Genomic DNA, 21822 nt, shown 5'->3' with positions numbered 1-21822 from the left:
GACCGAGTGACGAAATTTATAGCGCGCGCTGGCTGAAGTTCTAGGAATATTCTCCTATTATTTCACTAACTCACACGCTGCATTTGTAGTTCGAAAAAATTGCACAAAACAGTATTATGACCAATACATGCTGAATATGCTGCTGTGTTATGTGAAAGAAAATCTCGTTTTTTAATGGGAAAGTTAACGCAGGAATTTAGAGCTAAAAAATAAAGAGTGATATGGGATACCACGAAAGCAATGGTAAATAGATAAGAGTAAATGAATTAAGCTTACTTCAAATCCTTTTAGAAATAAACCATTTTAATTATTTAAATTTATAATATGATTAATTTGCATTACAATCTAATAGCAAACTAAGTTTTTTTTTTTTTTTTTTTTCATGTTTACATTAAAACTTTTCCCGCAATTTATTTTACAGTTACTATTTGAAAAATATTTCTTTAAATAAGAAATTAGAAAGAAAATATTTCTTTCTTAATATTTCTTCCCTTTTTTATTTTCTTTTTCTATGAAAATTATTTCTTTCAGGAAAAGAAATAAAATTCATTCGCTATTACAGTATGGCCGATTGCTGCTGCATTCAGTTATCAGACACGCATCAAAATGCTTTATTTTAAATAATTTATTCTATAATTAACATGAAAGAAAATATTTTTTCAATATAAAATATATAACCAAAATTAAATTAATCTATCCTGTATGTGTGATTAATTAGTTTTGCAATTTTTGTCACACAATTACTAATATCTTTTTTTCAATATTACATTGCTGTTATTTTAATTTTGTATATATATAAGAACTGCTCAGTTTAATTATTCTTCCTTCTCAAAAGATTTTGTTCTGTGAAAATAATTAAAAGATAGTAATATTTTCACAATGGAAGTACTAAAGTAAAAATAATCAGTGTAGGTCTCCTGCAGTTCAAGTTCCTTTTCAAACCAGCGTTTCGACACATTTTAAATAGAAAACTAATAATAATCAATATCTCTTTTAATATCAAAATGAGAATGCTATGAACAGTATTTTTATTATTTATATATTTATTTATTTATTTATTTATTTATTATTATTTTTTTTAAAGTTTGCAAAGAAACAATGATTTTTTTAATACTATAATAGGTTACAAAAGTACTATTCCATGAACAAACCCTCAGTCTTATAGCATTGTTACTTTATAGCATAATACAATAATAATACAGTATAATTCTGCTAACAAGCCCACCAGCCGCCGAGCGGTAGAGTCGCTGAACGCAGGTAATTTGGTCCGAGGTTCGAATCCCGCGAACGAGCTGGCCGGCGTTTTCGTGGCTTTCCCCATGTGTAACGTGTATACGAGCCAGTTTCCCTTAGAAAGTCCTCACTTAAAAACCAGTTTTAAAACGTATTAAAATTACACACACACACACCACAAAAAAAAAAAAAAAAAAAAAAAAAAAAAAAAATATGAAAGCCTTCTGATTTTATATTACTCCCAAAGGGCCATTTTTTTAACGTTTTGCGTGTTACCTTTATTTATTAAATATCATGATGTTTTCGCACTTAAACCATAAAATTCAATTCAACAGCAATATCATATAATTAAAAAAAAGCATATCTTTAGAATTTCCGATACATAGTCTCGCGTGCTAGAGATGAAAATGTTTTTTGCCATTGCTCGCTTTGAAATCGTTGGGTTTCTTAATCAAAAACTCATAAATGCTTTACAAAATATGATATATGAAATGAATAGTAATACAAATTCCCAGTTAAAATTTGGCTCTCCAGATGCCTCTATTAGGATGGAGGATTACGTTATTCAGAATTTCATGGCTCTAGGTACCGTTGTTTTATCACAGTGCGAGAAACATTCATGCATTCTGCAGATTCCTCATTATTTAATTTCTTTAAATATAATAGAGTGCGATAATACTTGGTGGCAACGATTTGAAAAGTGAAACGCCACAAAATGGCAAAACGAAATTAATAGCCCCTCTGGGCTAAAACTTATTTTTAAAAGTATCACACTAATAGTAGTACAATTACTGAAAAAAATATTATAAATCTATTTTATAGTTTTATAATTATTATTTTTTTTCTTTTTAAATTTTATTTTACAGTAGTGTGAATTTCGCGTAATAATGAACGACATTTTTGTGTTCACAGTATTATTCGTAAGGTATTCAACTGTTAGATTTTAAAGTAAACGTAATTCTTGCTGTACATAAATCGAGTAGAAGCTTATCGGATGTCTATATTTGTATTAAATGAAGAAAGTTTATGTGCTTGATAAACTTATTATCTTTTACATTTTTAAAGCGTACAATTACAATTTATATCTATAATTTCAGGAATAGTATAACCTTTCTTTTAGTAGAAATTGCGTTCTTGTTTTCTGAATGTGGCTCCAAGTACTCTCTCAGTTCACCCCAAATTAAAATAACTATAAATTTTGGGAATCTGAAATACGCAATGAAAACATCTTTTGGCAGAGCAAAAGCATCAACATATTTTCTATAAATTCGCCACCGATTCAGAGATCTACGACCGTATTCTTCGTTTAAATATGAAAAAATCAGCGGCGAAAACGCATACAAAGTCATTGTCTACTTAGTACGTCAACTGGACAACCCTGATTGACGACGCGGCAACATTTTTTCACGCGCTTTCGACAACTTCCGTACTCAGAGAATATAGGATGTCGGGCAGACCTGTTTTTTACTAGCAGCGACATCTGGCGGCCCACAACTTGCTGTCGACTCTCGTAGCGTAGAATAACCGTCCAGAAGTCAAACAAAAAAAAAAAAAAAATCAGCGTTATATTTTCAAAATTTTCACAGGACTAGTTTCGATGGTTTTACCGAACCACCATCGTCAACTAACTAATTCAGAAGTCAGGCAACAAAAATCAGCGTTTTATTTTCAAAATTTTCACAGGACTAGTTTTGATGGTTTTACCGAACCACGATCGTCAGCAAAATAAGCTGATGGTTTTACCGAACCGCCATCATCAGCAACCATATAATCCGATCCCTAAATATCCTTCACCTTCAGACCTGTCAAAAATAAAAACTGCGATCAAATCTTCACAAATCATTTCAAGCAACTTAAAACATTCGCTTATCCCATCTGTTGCGAATTGTGCCAGATTATATGCTCTTCCCAAAATTCATAAAAGTGGTATTCCTTTCTGCCCTATTGTATCAAATACTGCCTTGTATCCATTAGCTAAATATTTAGTTTCGAGATTTTCAACTTTATTAGACAATAACATTTACTCCATAAAAAATTCAATAGAGTTTGTAAAAAAGGTTAAAAACATTTCTCCTAGAAATTTACTCATGGTTTCTTTTGATGTAAAATCATTATTCACCAATGTTCCAGTGGAGAGTGCATTAAGATGTCTAGAAACCAGACTTTGCGAATTTTATTTATCTTGCATCGAAATTTATGAGCTAATTTCTCTCACTCAACTCTGTTTGAAAAAAACACATTGTGTTTTCTAAAATAAATATTACAAGCAAACTGAGGGATTAGCCACTCTGTTTGAAAAAAACACATTGTGTTTTCTAAAATAAATATTACAAGCAAACTGAGGGATTAGCCATGGGAAGTCTCCTCAGTCCCATTTTGGCTGATATCTACATACATTATTATGAATCAAAATTGTTTGAAACTTTAAACTTCCCGGTATGGTTCCGCTACGTAGACGATACTTTTACCCTGTTTGAAGGTAATAAAGATGATTTAAATAAAGTTCTTTCAACAATGAATTATTTTGATCCTCCTATTCAGTTCATTTTTGAACTTGAGACTTGTAATTCTCTTCCATTTCTCGACATTCTGGTCACACGTAACACATCCAACTTCAGTAATACGGTTTACCGTAAACCTTCATCCATTTGCCTTCCACCACACTTTAAATCATGTCATCCGACTAAACAAAAATTAGCTTTATTTTATTCCTATGTTTTCCATGCTCTTCAAGTTTGCTCTTCCAAACTGTCCCTTGATGAACTAAATTATTTAAGAGCAATAGCTGTTGACAGGGGTTTTTCACCCAACGTTATTAATCAAGCAGTTAAAAAATTCTTATCTCAACACACTAAAAAGCACACTCTTGTTTTAGGAGATTATAAAAATTCTGTTGTCATTCCCTTCTTTCCATCAGTTAGCTATAAAGTTGCACATATTTTGCAGAAATTTAACTTTTGGGTCGTTTATTCTTCCATCAATAAAATTCCGAGTTCCATACTCAAGGACCCCATTCCGGATATGAATTCCTGGGGTATTGGTATTTGTAGGATTCCTTGCCAGTGTGGTTTAATTTACATTGGCCAAACTAAGAGAGCCTTAAAATTACGCGTCAAGGAACATGAGGCATATGTTAGAAAAAAGGAAACACAGAAGTCTTCTGTTGCCCAACATTGTTGGTCCGAAAATCACACTTTCAATTTTTCTGCTGCCAAAATTATTCAAAAAACATCTTCCATTGGAGAACTGGATTTTCTAGAGGCATTTCACATTCATAAAAATCTTTCTGTTCTAGTTAACGATCCTAATTCCAATCCATCTTTGCCCTTCGGCCTTTAAAGAAATTGTTTTAGTTCTGGTTTCACCAACAGATGGCGCCACTAGTTTATTTTCTGTCCAGGCTTTCTTATCTTATCTGATCATTATATCCTATCTCGGTCATTTGCGCTTTTGCAGCTGACGATGGTGGTTGGGTAAAACCATCGAAACTAGTCCTGTGAAAATTTTTAAAATATAACTCTGATTTTTGTTGTTTGACTTCTGAATTAGTATCTAAAATATCTTCATAGAATACATAACATTTGTTTCTGTTACATTTATTTAATAAAATGCGTACACTAAAATCCCACTTATCTTGCCTAAATGAGCCATAGCCTGGTCAGATGATTGAGAATTTCAAGTGATGCAGAAAATAAATGTAACATTTAAAAACTCTCAAAATATATTCATTATTTCAAAAATCACAAACTAGTAACTTGAAGAGACTGCAAATTTATACCGTATGCTGCAAAGAACTACAAAGAAGAAACAAATCTGATGAAGAAAAGTTGGTAACTGGCTTTTGTTTACCAACTGTTTGACATTTTCTCCCGCTAGATCTCTGTCTCTGCAGAAATAAAATATCCATTGATGAAGTTTCCTCCAGATCCTCCATGAATTCCGAAACTACCTCCAGAGCTCAGTTTGAAAAATTGAGTTCCTGCTTTCTGCCATTACTACTGCATTACCTTCTGTATCCTTCTCATTCAGCACCATATTGATGATTTCTTCATCTATCACTTTATACAGTCAAAAGTCGTTAATTCGGAATCGTCGGGACTTCGGCGATTCCGAATTATCGATTTTTCCGGATTATAGATCATCAGTTTAAATCTCGTAAGATGGCATGCAGAAATTCTAAAATTAAAAATATAAAACCGTAATTTATGAAATAAAGAACAATTAGGATCTAAAAGGTATCAAATTTACAAAAAAAAAAAAAAAAAAACTTAATATTTATTTGTTTACTTTATTAAACACTTCTTTCAATGCAAGTTGTTTAAGTTGCTTCGTTTTATGTGATAATACTTTCTCTCTAATTCTATAAACAGACATAATTTCTTGTTCAGTTACAAAGTTCCCCTGTTCAAGTCCCGTAATTGCTGTGCTGAGAATACCGACTAACTTGTCAATCGAAATTTTTTCGTTTTCACTAACCTCTCTGTCACCTTCTTTATGTCTCTATCCATTTTTTGCAGCAATTCCACTTTTTGTTTGATGGACATCGAAACATACTTTCGTTTTGTAGATCTTTTGGGAGCTCCAGCATCGGAAATTCTATTTGACATAATCGAAAGTTCAAGTTTACTTTTATAACATTGCTCTTAAAGTCTGCAAAAAATAATAAGCCGCATCCAATTCGAAGATTAAGGAACAACGCAATCATCAACGTTAACTGAAATAGATAATTAGATAATTTTAGCGTATACCGTCCGTTATACATTAAACGCGCACGCAAAAACGTATTCTGCGCTTGCGCACATGCCTATGCGCAGTCGTAAAGGTCTTACGCGCACGCGTAAACGCCTATGTGCATGTGTCAACTCGGCGCATGCGCAGAAAGTTTTTGGCTTTGAGGTCCGGATTATAGATCATTCCGGATTATGGGCGTCCGAATTAACGACTTTTGACTGTATTCCTCAAAGAAAACCATTTATTTAAGTTTTCCACTTAACAGAATCTAAGTTAACAATGAAACACGAACATATGTGAACCTGTTTAGTTGTATGACTGAGTGCTACCTTTGCTAAAGTTTTCTTCTCCTGTTATGTCATTTTAAATATCTACACATCTGTTTTTCTGAAGTCATGGACATAATGCACATACACACACACACACATATATGTGTATGCATATATATGCACACACACACATGCATATTGTGTGTGTATACACGCATATACTGTTTTTGAAAGTTTTATTTTCACAGTCATTAGTCACAGACATGTACTTCCAGTTACAAAAACTTTTTAAATGATGCAAAGATTGATGTTTTTGAATTTTGAAAAGTTAATTTTGTGGAAAATATGAAATCTGAACTTTGTTACATGTTCCTCCTGTCCGTTTGCTTGTATTTCAGAAAATTTTGTACTTATTTTAAAAAATAAAGCACAAAAAGTCTGACTCCAGTATGATAAAAGTTGACCAAGATATTTTACATTAAAAACTGAGAATCATTCATAGGTCATACACAAATTGAAAAGTGAAATGTTTGTATGTGGATATAAATAAAATTAAAATCTTGTTTAGGTAAAGGTTTTTGATGTTAAAGACATTATGTGACGAGCATTCCTGTGCAGATTATCGTGAAAATTATTGTCCCTATATTCTCCACCACAAAAAAAATTGGAGGTCTTTTTATCCAAATCTTATAGAATTTCTGTTCTAGAAAACACTGGCAGGATTTGGTATAGGCAGGTAGACAGTTTGTAGTATTTTTTGCTTTAAAATCTTTATGAGAATATTAATAATGCATTTTTAGACTTCAAAAAATTATAAATGACTTATGTAAAAACTTATTTGGCATCTCAAATGTTACAAAATAATGAATTAAAGACCCTGCATTGAAACATACTTTCACTTTTCAGAATCTGCTGCAACTCTAGATTTAGAAACTGTTTTCAGCGTAATAGAAAATTTAAACTTTCAAATTTTGGTAAAATACTTGGAATAATAATAGCCTGCATAAAATAATAAGCTGGATCTTTGCTAGGGGAAAAAAGTTCTTAAAAAATAATTGCTGAGAGGCAGGGTATTGTATTTTGGACTTTTTATTGTACTTCTATTTCTGATGGTGTTCTAGGCCTACAAGTTATTTTAATCCCACAAGTATATAAATGAATGAAATCATTGAATATGGATAGTTCGACCTGGGTTCAAATCTCGGTGCATAGACTAAGTGTATGAGTGTGTTCCTGGTTTTCCTTGTGTGTATGGTGAATATGAGTCTGAGTTTCTTAGAAAGCCCTTCAAATGGGCATCTGTTTCATGAGGCAATAAGCCATCACTTACCGTCTGATGGCAGATTGAACCAATCTAAAGTTTCAAGTCTTATCACATAAGTTTTCTTTTATTTGATTTCAGTTTTTCTCATAGGTGGCTTAGTAATTGGTTATTCCTTTTTATTACCTATTTATTTTATTTTGCCAATTTAATAGTACAGAATCATTTTCATGTAGAAAAATGAAGGAAATCATGTCATCTTCCTTCAAAATATGTGTATTTTTTATAATAATAAAAATGGTCATTAAAATTTACCCATTAATAAAATTAAAAATCCAGGTTTGTATGCTGCCTAATTTTAGATTTGAAATTGCCATGCTTTTCTTCCATATGCTTAATGTTTGTGCTTGCTGCTGAAAGAAACTTATAAAAATTGTTATAAGAGCTTTCTGAGATGCAGAAAAAGAATAGGCATATGAAATTATGGTGACGTAAGAGAAAATAAGCTTGTAAATTTGTATATATAAATTCTTAAAGTATTATTCAGTGATGGAAAGCTACATAAAATTGTACCTATTTAACATTAAACAACCAGGAAAGCATTTATTACCTTTACAGTGTGCAAAGCAAAGACAAGCGGTAACATTACATTTTTAATTTCTTTAGAACAGTGTTTCTAAACTACAGTTGAATGTTGCGTAAAGAATTATACAAATAAATTAGACACTGCACATGCAAACAAAAGCATAAAATAAATGCATTAAATAAATTTGATTTCATAACATTAACGCTTCCCCTTGAACTCAGTTTATAAAGTAATGTTCACAGTACCAAGAGCAGCTCTTAGAGTATCAAAACGCTTTCTTGGCAATAGGTTTGTGAAAATATCAGCAAGTTATTCATTAACAGAGATATAATCAACAAAGAGGTCACCATTTAAAACTTCATCATGTACAAAGTGATACCTAACATCTATGTGTTTAGTTCTTTAATGATATTCTGGGTTTTTAGTCAGGCGAACAGCACTTGCATTTTCAACCTGTAGTGATGCGGTTACTTTCAGAGGAGCTATGTCTTCAAATTAACACTTCAGCCATATTACATCTTTGGTAGCCTCACTAGCTGCAACATATTCTGCTTCAGTGGTGCTTAAAAGAAATACGCTGTTGGTGTCGGCTTGTCCAACTGATAGCTCCACTGTATTTAAATACCATGCCAGACACTGACTTTCGAGTACTACAATCATTCGCATAATTAGCATCACATTATGCTTCCAGGATTCCAGGTTTGTAGGCTCTTTGGAACAATATTGCAAAATTAATTGTTCCTTTAACATATTTTCAGACTCTCTTAATCATAGACCAGTGTCTGTGATCAGCTTTTTCCAAAAATTGTGAACAAAATTATATAGCAAAAGTCGAGTAGCCACAACCAAGTACATCAGACTACCAACAGCTTGTCTGTAAGGACTTTTCTCGCAGTTTGTCCAACCGTCATCATCTTCCCCTGCAAGCTGACACTTCTCAACAGGTGTAGAGACAGGATTTACATCCCACATATTAAACTTCTTTAAAACTTTGGTGGTATAATTCGGTTGGCCAATAAATATATCACCATTACTTAACCTTTTTATTTCAAGACTCAAGAAAAATTCAGCATCTTTATAAGTTATTTTAAATTCTCTTTGCAATTCATCAAAGAAATTGACTTTAAACTTATGTGTAGTTGCAACAAGCCCATCATCAACAAATAATGCTAGTAACAACTTTTGTTCTTCGTCGATACTGCAAAACAAACATGGATCAGCCTTGCTCTCCTTCAGACCATAATGTGACAAGAAATTTTTGAATTTTCTATTCCAGCAAGGAGGAGACTGCTTAAGTCCATACAGACATTTTACCAATTTAACACACTCTGCCTGACTTGTTATCATAACCTTCAGGATGAAGCATATAAATCTCTTCATTCAATGTCTGATACAGAAATGCAGTTTTGTCATCAAATTGTATCCGATCTAGACTTTCATTATCAGCAACACTAATCACAGAACAAATGGTTTCAAAATGTACCACAGGACTAAATGTTTCATAGTAATTGATGCTTGTCTTTTGGGAAAAAAAACTTTTAACCACCAACTGAGCTTTAAATTTGTCGATATCACCATTTGCGTGACGTTTCACTTTGTAAACCCATTTATTTGAAATAGCTTATCTGCCCTTTGGGAGATCAGTCAAGTACCGTGTTTTAATTTCTGATAAAGATTTCAGCTCTTCATCCATTGCAGCCTGCCACTCCAAGGCATTATCTGAATTTACAGTTTGGCAATAATTCTCTGTTTCCACATACTCCACTAAACAACACTTGATCAATCTTTCAGGTGCTTTTAGGTTTTGTCAATTTCTCAGCTGTTTTCCTGATTGTATGTCCTCATTAGCTGGTTCTGGATTATTTTCCTCTTCATTGGTGTCTGATAAGTAAGGTTGTACATTGATAGGCTGTTCAGGAATTGATATAACAGCAGTGGATGATGAAACAACTTCAGGAGTAAACACTACTTCTCTAGTTCTTTTTACTTCTCTTGTACCTTTTAACCATACCCGATAACCATCAACATCATCTAAATAACCAACCAATATTCCTGTCTCACTTCTTGGACTCCACTTCATTTGCTTCTGTTTAGGTACATGAATAAAACACCCTGTGCCTATAACTCTAAGGTGATTAAGTCTTGGAGTTCTGCCTCAAAACAATTCAAATGGAGATTTGCCATCTACTGATGAGGTTCCAGCATGATTTAATATATATACAGCAGTATTAACCAACTCAGCCCACAATGACTTTGGCAGAGATTTAGCAATCTTTGTTGTTCAAGCTAAATCAACGAGTGTTCTATTTATTCTTTCAGCCGTTCCATTTTGCTGGGGGGGTATAGGGGGTGCTGCAGCGAAGCTCTGATTCCATTCTTCCCAAAATATTCTTAAAGTCCTTGTTTATATACCCAGTCCACCGTCACTTAAAATTGCTTTGATTGGCTTCTCTGTTTGATTTTGAAAAAATGTGCATAATTCTTCAAACTTAGCTACAGTTTCTGACTTGTACTTAAGAAAATGAACTTTTCTTCTGTACATAGAGAAATCATCTGTAAAGCATATACAGTACAAAGTCCGAATCCAGACTCGTCGGGACTTCGGCGATTCCGGATTAGGGATTTTTCCGGATTATAGATCATCAATTTAAATCTGGTAAGATGGCATGCAGAAATTATACAATTAAAAATATTAAACTAATTTATGAAATAAAGAGCAATTATTATCTAAAGGGTATCAAAATTTACAAAAAAAAAAGCTTAATATTTATTTCTTTACTTTATTAAACATTTCTTTCAATGTAAGTCGTTTGTTTCGTTTTTTGTGCTAAACGCGCATGCGTAAACATTAAACGCGCATGCTTAACATTAAACTTGCATGCGTAAACGCATTACGTGCATGAAGAGAAATTATGATCTATAGGGTATCAAAATTTAGAAAAAAAAAAGCTTAATATTTATTTGCTTACTTTATTAAACATTTCTTCCAATGCAAGTTGTTAAAGTTGCTTCGTTTTTTGTGCTAAACGCGCATGCGTAAACGCATTACGTGCATGCATAAAGCATACAAAAAAGTTCGTGGCTTTGAGGTCCGGATTATAGATCATTCCGGATAATAGACGTCCGTATTACGGACTTTGTACTGTATAATATTGAGAACCACCTATGGAATTCTTCTTCCATAGGCCCACAAAGATCAGTATGAATGAGTTCACCAACCTCTTTAGCACGTTGTTGATGACTCTGGACTATGCTGTTTGTTTTCCTAATACAGTCAAAAGTCGTTAATTCGGACACCCATAATCCGGAATGATCTATAATCCGGACCTCAAAGCTAAAAACTTTCCGCGCATGCGCCGCGTTGACACATGCGCATTGGCGTTTACGCGTGCGCGTAAGACCTTTACGCGCACGCGCATATGCGTGTGCGCAAGTGCAGAATACGTTTTCGCGTGCGCGTTTAACGTATAACGAACGGTATATGCTAAAATTATACAATTATCTATTTCAGTTAATGTTGATGCTTGCGTTATTCCTTAATCTTCGAATTGGATGCAGCTTATTATTTTTTGCAGACTGTAAGAGCAATTTTATAAAAGTAAACTTGAACTTTCGATTATGTCAATTTCCGATTCTGGAGCTCCCAAAGGATCTACAAAACGAAAGTATGTCTCGATGTCCGTCAAACAAAAAGTGGAATTGCTGCAAAAAATGGATAAAGACATGAAGAAAGTGACAGAGAGGTTAGTGAAAACGAAGAACTTTCGATTGACAATTTAGTCAGTGTACTCGGCACAGCAATTACGGGACTTGAACAGCGGAGCTTTTTAACTGAACAAGAAATTATGTCTGTTTATAGAATTAAAGAGAAAGTATTATCACATAAAACGAAACAACTTACATTGAAAGAAATGTTTAATAAAGTAAACAAATAAATATTAAGCTTCTTTTTTTTTTTTTTTTTTTTTTGTAAATTTAGATACCCTTTAGATCATAATTGTTCTTTATTTCTTAAAATACGGTTTCATATTTTTAATTTTAGAATTTGTGCATGCCATCTGACGAGATTTAAACTGATGATCTATAATCCGGAATCGCCGAAGTCCCGACGAGTCCGGATTAACGACTTTTGACTGTATACAGGCCTCACAAAAGTGACTATCCAGTTTTATTATGATATCATGGGACTGAAATACCTTTTTAGTATGTTGTTCATTTAAATGTCCCAGCCTTTCATGCCAGAGTTGAAGATAATTTGTTTCACTTACCTATGCTTTAGAGGGACACACAACACTACGTTCAATTTCAGGGAACACGGTTTTGCACAATAACTTTTATAAGTTACCACAGCGAATTCCAACAACAACAACAACATTTTCAGATTTCAAAAATTCACATTTTTCTTTTGACATATTAAACTCGCATCCATGACCTAGTGCCTGGCTTACAGAAAATAAATTCCTTGCAGCATCAGGGGCATACAGTACATTTTCCATGAAGCTGTTTCTCCATGAACTCTGTACTAAGATTTTAAGTGATATGGCACAGTGTCCATAAACTTTCATTGTTGCATTATTACTAACTCTTACTTCAGTTGGACGCTCAAATTTTGTATATGATTGAAACCAGTCAATTTTGTTTGTAATATGCTATAGCTGCAGTGTCGATTACCCATGCATTATTATCAGTCGCAATGAGACTCTCACTAATGAAGGCTTTCCCATAATTGGACATTTCATCATGATTGACTGTCATGTAATTATTTTTCTAGGATTTACAGCCCTTTTAAAGTGACCCTTTTTGTCACATTTAAAACATTTTTACTGTTTTCTCTGTTAACAGGCGCGTTTTTCCGTGAAAATGTTTGCGTGCTTGCAAATTTTTCAACAGTATTTTTAGCCATTAAAGCAACAAGTTTACTGCCCGTACATTGCTGTGACATCCTTCTCTGATCTGAAATTAACAGTTTCGGCAGTCTTTGCTGTTCTTCCGACCTTGCACACCAAGCCGTTTTTAGTGGCTCAAATTCATTAGTGAGAGTTTCTAATAGTTTGCTCAAAATAACAAAGTCCTTTGGTTTAATTTTTAAATCGTGCATTCGTGACACCAGACATTCTTATTTTGCTATATGCATGGCCATTATATCTGTAGGATCACGCACAAATGATGGAAACTGCAACTGGCATGCATACTGTGCTTGCTTATTTTTCTGTTCAAACAATTCATGCAGCTTCACCCATATTTCTCTTGCTGTTTTGCACATAGAAACTAAATAACAAATTTTTTAGTCTAATGTCCGTTAAAAAATTCCACGAGCAGCTCTATTACCCTTGTCAAACTTGGTTAATTCTCATTTGTATTTATTCCGGACTTCAAGGGGAGCACCTTTGGCAACTGGCTTTGGTTTGATTATTTCCCCAGAACACACTTCGAAAACTGCTTCTTTTTCCATAAGTAAACCTTCAACCATCCACTTCCATCACACCCAATTTTGTGATCCCAAGAGTTTTTCTGTACTAAATGCTTCCATGATTATAATGAAACTTGTTTTCACTTCTGAGGAATTCACACAGTTAGGCTTAGCAATAAAATTTCTTATAGCACAGATAAAGTTAGTATGGGCCCATAACTTCTTAAAGTATTATTCAGTTATGCAGAGCTACATAAAATTTTATTTATTTAATATTAAACCACCAGGAAAGCATTTATTACCTTTACAGTGTGCGAAGGAAAGACAAGCGGTAACATTATATTTTTAATTTCTGTAGAACAGTGTTTCTAAACTACAGTTGAATGTTGCTAAAAGAATTATACAAACAAATTAGACATTGTACTTGCAAACAAAAGCGTAAAATAAATGCATTAAATAAATTTGAGTTCATAGCATTAACATAAACAAATAATGTAAAAAACAGTTTGTGTTTAACTTGATATTACTGTTTGAAGGTTTTATTTCTTGTGACTTGTTTTAGTACTAGGAAACATACTAAGGAAAACATATAGCATATTTCTTGTGCTTAATCATAAATATTTTACCATATGGTAATGTTATATTGTTTATTTTAGTACAGAAATTTGTAATATTTTTGTGGAACAGGCTTATGTAAAATTAATTGTTTGCATATTTTTCTAGCCAACAACAGTTTTGACAAATTTGCAGAGAGGGAATGTCCAAACACAAACACCATCAGTTTTGCCTGGTATGATATAAATATATGTATTTCTCTAAAAAAATATATTTTCAGAAAGCATCTTAGTGTATTTTACTGTTCTGATTTGAACCAGAATCAAGAGTGTTGTGTCATCCAAAATCATGAGGCTTACTTAGTAGATAAGTAATCAAGTTATTTATAATAATCAGTTGACATGCGGTATGTTTTTATATTATTCAACATTGAAATTATAACACCTAGAAGGAGAGGTTATAGAAAATTGAAATCTGCAGGATTAGTAGACGTGAAAATTAGACTGGAAATGTTCAGATCATCTTGATTTATTTCAGTATAGAGTATGATTGCTATTTGTTGAAATGCATGTACTTGCACTCTATAGGATGCTGTTGAGGTCATTAATCATTGTCTCAGAAATGTTTTGACCCACTGCAAACATTTCGGTGTATAAAATATTAAGATTCATAGCTAGCTGTTCATTTTGCGACAGCTAACAAATGATGGAAGGTAGATGGGATGTACTAGGTTGAATTCACACAAGTTGTTACTCAGCAGCATGAGCAAATTTGCCTTAGCATTGTTGTGTGAAAATGCGGCTTCTGCGAACATTTTGTAGGAATGGCTAAACCAATGTCCACATGACCAAACTTACCGTTTATTGAACTGTCAGTAGACCAGGAAAGAAGAATAATGGGATACATTTATATTGTTCTACATCACTATTCCAGAAGCAGGGCTGGTATCATGTTCTGTCTTGAAGACTTGTTGATGTCCACTCTTTCTTGGACAGGAGCAAAACTCATCACTGAAGAATATAGTTGTCACTTCTAACCTCCATTCAATCTGGATGTACACAAGAAAACCTTCAAGAGTGTTGCCTGTGGGGCAATGCAATATTGCTTATTGACTAGCTCATAGCCTAGTGGCAGATGTATAGATCTGATGATTGATGTAGATAATACTGGACTTAGTGAGCTTAGTATGTAATGTCTTTGTACCCTTATAGTAGACCAAGGATCACTATCTGCTATTCTTCTAATTTGACGATTTAAGTGAGCAGACGTTTGCCTCCAACTACCACTTGCTATCATTTAAGTTTTTTGTTCATGCTATCATTGCGAGACACCATTATATAGTTGTGAAATTTTGGCTTAAAGACTTAGCAGTCTGCCAGAGTGATAAGTCAACAGCTTGGGAGTTCAGAAATGCTATCCATCTCTATTTGCGATAGATAAATGGATGTGTATCAAAATACAGTACTTGATCCATTTTTCCAATCCTCATGAGGAAAAAAAATCATAGTCAGTCAGGGTTTTATATTATTTAAGATCTTTCTGTGTGTTGCTGTTTGGGAGCTGGATACCTCAAAATTTGATCATTTTCATAGATATATTTACAGCCCCCTCTCCAAAATCTGCATAACCTTACTTTTCTTTCTTGGTTTTGTAGTTTCAATGTTGAGTAATGTTTTGTTCAGTATTGAATGTATTAAAGGAAATAGGCAAGGCTGTAGTGATAGCCTAGAAATTATCATTATTACGTTGATCTGAGGTGTACAGTGACTGAAAATATAAGGCAATGTAAGATTTAATGCTGAGGTAACTAAAGTGATCAGAGATTTAAAGGTGGGATCATTCAGGTTAGTGTTTTTGCTGTAATAGGTGATAAGTTTAAAAAAAAAAAAGCTTTTCGGCAAACAAAAAAACTGAGTCGATTTTCAGATTTTTCAGGAGAGATAATTATATGATTTATGACATCCTGATCATATTTCCTTTTGAATGGTACCTTAATTTATGTAGCTGTCTTAATTTTAGTAGCTGCCCCCCCTCACCATTTAACTTATTGCAGAAAGATTTGCAGTTTTGAAAAGTGTAAGATTTTCTCCCTGTCGAAAGAGATTTCAGAATGGTGCAAAACAGGTACATACATGAAAAGAGGAATCTCTTATTCTGAAAAGCCTTTTATTGAGGGAAAAAAACAGGTCTCGTTAACAGTACATGTGGAATCTAAGCGAAGATTTAGTCCTGGTAGGTAAGAAATGACCTGGGACTTTTTATTAGCCTGTTTTAATTAGAATTATCACGTAAAAGAAAATAGTTTTAGTTATGATCATAGTGTATGTGCTCATTATAGTAACTCCTGGATTTGATTTCTGATTAAAGACATATGTATGTAGCGTATTCGGAAACTAAGTACCGTTTCATTCTAGCGCTGTGGTAGGCCTTCCGCGCATGCGCACTAGTCTTTCTTGTTCACTGACTTTCAATTGTCGCCATTTTGGTTGCTCTATGTTGTGTTTTAAGTTTGCTGTGCACATTCAAAAGTTTAAGACAATTAGTTCTCCCGCTGATTGCGAGATTTGTGCCGTGATTAAATTTTTGAACGCGAGGAATGTTAAACCGGCAGAAATTTATTGTCAAGTGACAGAAGTTTACGGTGAATATGCGATAAGTGATGGAATGGTGGGAAAGTGGGTAAGAATGTTTAATGCAGGTCGAACAAATGTCCACGCCGAGGCTCGGAGTGGTCGGCCTGCTGTTGTCACCGATGATTTGGTAAGGAAAGTTGATGAAGCAATTCATGAGAACAGACGCTTAACAATGACAACTCTTTCAGAGGCATTTCCAGAAATTTCACGTACTGTTTTGTTCGAAATTGTGTCTGACCGCTTGAATTATCGCAAACTGTGTTCTCGATGGGTTCCGAAAATGCTCACTGATGTTCACAAAACAAAGCGACTTGGTAGTGCCCTGACATTTCTCACGCAGTACAGTGATGAGGGAGAAAACTTTTTCAACCAAATTGTGACAGGTGATGAAACTTGGGTGTGTCATTTCACACCAGAATCGAAACAACTATCGATGGAGTGGAGACACACTCATTCTCCGAAAAAACAAAAGTTCAAAGTGACAATGTCATCACAAAAAATCATGTGTACTGTTTTCTGGGATAGGAAAGGCGTTCTGCTTACTGAATTTCTTCCCAGAGGTGAAACCATTAATGCGGCACAATATTGTGAGACTTTAACAAAACTAAGGCGTGCCATTCAAAACAAACGAAGAGGAATGCTCAGTAAAGGAATTGTGTTGCTCCATGACAATGCTCGGCCCCATACTGCTGGTGTAACTCAATCGTTAATTCGACAGTTTCATTGGGAGCAGTTCGATCACCCGCCGTACAGCCCGGACTTGGCGCCGTCCGACTATCACTTGTTCCTGCACATGAAGTGCAAGCTTGGTGGCAAGTGCTTTGGATCTGACGATGACACGAAAAATGCTGTGGAGTCGTGGTTATCGAAACTGGCGGCAAGTTTCTTTGACGATGGTATACAAAAACTGGTCACCCGCTATGACAAGTGTTTGATCATTGGCATAAACTGTGTTGAAAAATAGTTTAAGACATGTATTTTCATGTAAAAATAAAATTGGATTCGAAAAAATTGTTTTACTATTTTTTTTTTTTTTTCAAAGCGGTACTTAGTTTCTGAATACGCCTCGTATAATAAGCAAAAAATGGTGTTAAAAGATAGTGTCGGTATGAAGTAAATTTAGGATGCCACTTTATCATAAAATGTTAAAGCCATACTTGAGTTAAATATATTCTTGTGTGTTCTGAAGTGAAAGTTTTTTTTCCTTGTATTAAATTTGGTTTATAAAGGAAAACTTATGTGGAAGATTCAAGGCAGTTTAGTAGTATAAGTAGTGGAGGATTAATGAGAGTGCTTGAGAATTCTGAGATGAAAAGTTTGTTGCTAGGATTGTGTAGGATTTTTGTTCTTGATATTTTCCAATTCCCAATTCTGGGGGGGTGAAACTGTTGAAATGTTTTGGGGGATATTTTTGCTCATCAAGACAAATTAAGGTTTCCCAATATTTCTCGTCAAACAATGTTAGTTAATTACAGCCTCTTGATAACGAAATAAATCAGTCATTTAAAATTAAATATCTAATCATGAAAATTAAGTTCGCTATTAGTAGCTACTTTAAAATACAAATTTTTATTGAAAGTAGCAACTGAATTTGATATCTGTTTGTATTCTACAGAACTATGAAGATGATACTGAACTGTAGAATGGAATTTCACAGTCCGACCAATTTTTAAATTATATAACTTTCGACATTATAGTGTTTATATTGTTAAAGGGTTTCTTCATGCCCATAAAGTTTTATTTTTGGAGTAGTTCAGGGGTGTTTGTGCTCCGGGGATTTTGAACTTCGATACCCGGAAATTCCGGGGATCGTCGTTCAAAAGGAAGTAGGAATAATAATGAATTATTTATTTTGATCTGGGTAATTTTGTTTGCTTTGAAAGCAGAAAACGCAAGGTCAGTGTGTGTGGTGAAAACTTTTCCTTTCTTTCTCCAAAGGCAGTGATAATGCGTGAAAAGGGAGAAAAACTTCTTTTTTGTTCTTTCCTTATTGCGAGTTATGACTCATTCCCCCGGTTCTTGGACATTCTCTTCTGGATTCTTTTTGGCAAGTAGGCGCGGCAGAAAAAAAAGGGAGAGACTTTGTTCGACCAGATGTGCAATCACGTGACTCTGGGTTCAAAGGTCTTATCTCTCCTGGCGCCAATAAGTAGAGAAGGGGGATTTTTCGCCGTATTAGCTATTTGTCATTGATCGCTTCTCAACTTTTTTTTCCTCCGCTGTGTAAAATTTTCGTTTCATTTATTGATGCACGTGTAAATTTTTCGTTTTGTTTATTGAAATATTTTTTTATTTATGTACGCAAGAGAATTTCACTATGAAATTTCTTGATATAAATAGTGATATTATACAATTAGAAGAAGGTGTCCGGAATGCATTTAGGTGGAATTGGATTGAACGGAGAGATGGTAATGGGAATACCATCGGCACATGGTGCAAGAAAATAAATGTTGCTGGACAAGCATATTGTGTTTTTTGTAACTCACTGCTGAAGTGTGGTGGGAAAGGATTCAAGGCTTTCACAAATCATTCTAAAACTGTGACGCACATAAAATATTCAAAGTGCATTAGACATTCAATGACTTTAAGTAATTATGCTAATTCTAAAAATACTGATGACTTACTGGAGACTGATGCTCGGCCATTGGATATAGTGACAAGAAAAGCACGCCAAGAGGTATTAATAACTTCGTTTATCGCCGAGAATTCTCTTTCTCTCAATGTAGCTCCCAATTTAATTGAACTCTGCAAACAGTTGAGCCGCGATCAGACGATACTAAACTCGTTGGAAATGTCCAGGACTACTGCATGTTATAAGATGAAATATGGGCTCGCAAAAACTATTAAGGAAAATATCATTAAAACTTTAAAGGAGACTCCATTTTCTCTAAATTTATTATTGAAAGTATTAGCAATGCTCAAGAAAGTATACTGGCAATATTGGTGCAGTTTTATGACAACAATCAAAATGATGTTGTAGTTCATCATTTTGCATCTCTAAAGATGGAATCTTGCAATTCAGAAGCTGTTTTTAAAGCAGTTGTTAATACTATTGAAGATAATAATATTCCATGGGCAAACTTAATTAGTGTATTAATGGACTCATGTAACACCATGCGTGAAAAAAAAAAAAAAAAAGGGTGTTGAAACCAGACTACGATCAAACAAAGCACCCCACTTATTAGATATTGATGGTGACACATGTCACACAGCTAATAACTGTGCAAAAAAATTTGCTTCATGTTTTGATAGATACTTAGAAGATTTGTTTGATGACATCTATTTTGATATTGAAAAGCTGCAGTAAAAGAGAAAATTTTTTCAAAATCTGTGAATCCCTTGCCATTGAAAAACTTAAGCCCTTGAAGAGACCAGACCATAGGTGGGTGTACATTTTATGTGTTTTAGAAAGAATCAAAGATCTGTGGGATGCTCTTATTGCATTTTATTTTCACTACTTGGATAAAACTGATAAAGGGGATTATTTTTCTTATGTTGAAACTGTATACAATAAAAGAAATATTTCTGCAGCTCAGAAAAAAATTGTTGAAGGGGTGTATTCTTGCTTGCATTCCCAACAACTCACAAAGGATGCTTTAGCTCGGAAAAAAAGAATACTAAATAGGTTATTTGTTATGCAAAACAAAACTTGATTGCATATGGCATTATATTCAGCAGTATTACCAGAGTTCAACACATATATTAAATTATTTGAAACAAAAAAACCAATGCTTCATTTAATACATTCCAGTATTTATAAATTGATGGCAAAATTTTTCTCTTTTTTTATGAAGCCAGAAAATATAGAGTGCACATCTTATAATGATTTATTAAAGGTTGATGTCACAAATTCAGAATTCCATCTACCTAGCAAAGTAATATTTACTGGTGCAGAAGCTTTCACTCTCCTGAAGAAATTATCAAAAAATCATCCAATAGCAAAAGAATTCCAAATTTCTCTGATGAAAGCTTATACTAATACAGCACAGCATATGAAACAGAAATTACCCCTTAAAAATTCATATCTAATTAGTTTTACAGCATTAGATCCAGAGCTAAGAGGTAAAACCAGTACAATATTAGCTTTTGAAAAATTATCATCTTTTATGTCCCATATTTTTAGTGATAATGAAAAATCAAAAGTAGAAGCTGAAATAAGGTTATACCAGAGTGATATTGATATCACCAAAGAAATGCTCTACACATCTGATGAAAGTGGAAATCAAGTCAATGTATAATTGATAAATATTGGTCTAAAGTTTTTAATTTAAAAGATGATTTCACAAATGATTATAAGTATCCTACATTGGCTAAATTGGTCAAAGCCTGCCTTAGCTGCTTCCATGGCCCATTAGTGGAAAGTGCATTCAACTTAATGGATACACTTGTCACTGATTATAGAACCTCTCTTAAGATTGATTCCCTAGATGCAGTGCAGACTATTAAATATGATTTAATGGCTTCTAAAGAAACCTCATGTGAAAAATATGGCTAAAAAAAATCCAATGACTGATCCAATTCACAAAGATCTCTTACTGAATATGAACAGAAGTTGGAAAACATATCAAGAGGACTTGAAAACATGTATTTCAGATGAGTCACCTATAAAAGTCTCTAAAAAAACCTTTTACATTAGCAGAAAAGCAAACTGCTTCTACCTCTGCATGTGCAGTTCTCGAGGAAATTTCTTCAACTGTAAATGAGGAAAATAAAAGTCAACCTTCCTGCAATTATGAAGTTCACCACAAAAGAAAGACAAGCCCACAAACATCAGAAAATAAAAAAAAGCAGCAGAAATTAGATAATTTTTTTAAAGAATTAATTCAGGTAATTTAAAATATTTACATAAAATGTAGTAGTTTATATGTTTGAAAATTTATGGTTATTAATTTTGCAAAAAAAGTAATTCATTGAACTTTTATAATTAGGTCATTTAATACTTCATAATTGTAATTTTTCATTTCTCTCCCCCCCCCTTCTCGAAACTCCAAAATGTCTGTGGTAAGTCCGTAAAAGTTTCAGGGGATTTTTTGGGGTCCCACAAACACCCCTGGTAGTTGGTAGGATATGTGTTGGACAGTTGGAGGATAATTCTGTAGCAGAGATACATTGTGTATGTGTTATCTATGCATTAAAGTAATACT

General features: G+C 33.7%; 1 protein-coding gene across 4 annotated transcripts in view; it reads left to right on the top strand.

Annotated features, from left to right (window-relative positions):
- Positions 1 to 21822, top strand: part of LOC118199837 (ankyrin repeat family A protein 2-like) — a 167625-nt gene that overhangs the window by 47087 nt on the left and 98716 nt on the right. For all 4 annotated transcript variants that reach the window (XM_035371711.2, XM_035371705.2, XM_035371698.2 and 1 more), the window contains exon 4: positions 14214 to 14280. In XM_035371711.2, coding sequence (XP_035227602.1) covers positions 14214 to 14280 — 67 coding nt within the window. The remainder of the gene's footprint in view (positions 1 to 14213; positions 14281 to 21822) is intronic.

The sequence above is a fragment of the Stegodyphus dumicola genome, chromosome X1 (genome assembly GCF_044657685.1).
Source record: "Stegodyphus dumicola isolate Sdum_Otavi_A_Nest chromosome X1, ASM4465768v1".
In the NCBI taxonomy this organism is placed as follows: Eukaryota; Metazoa; Arthropoda; class Arachnida; order Araneae; family Eresidae; genus Stegodyphus; species Stegodyphus dumicola.
The sequence above is the reverse complement of the archived record's forward strand: the minus strand, read 5'-3'. Positions and strand labels throughout refer to the sequence as shown.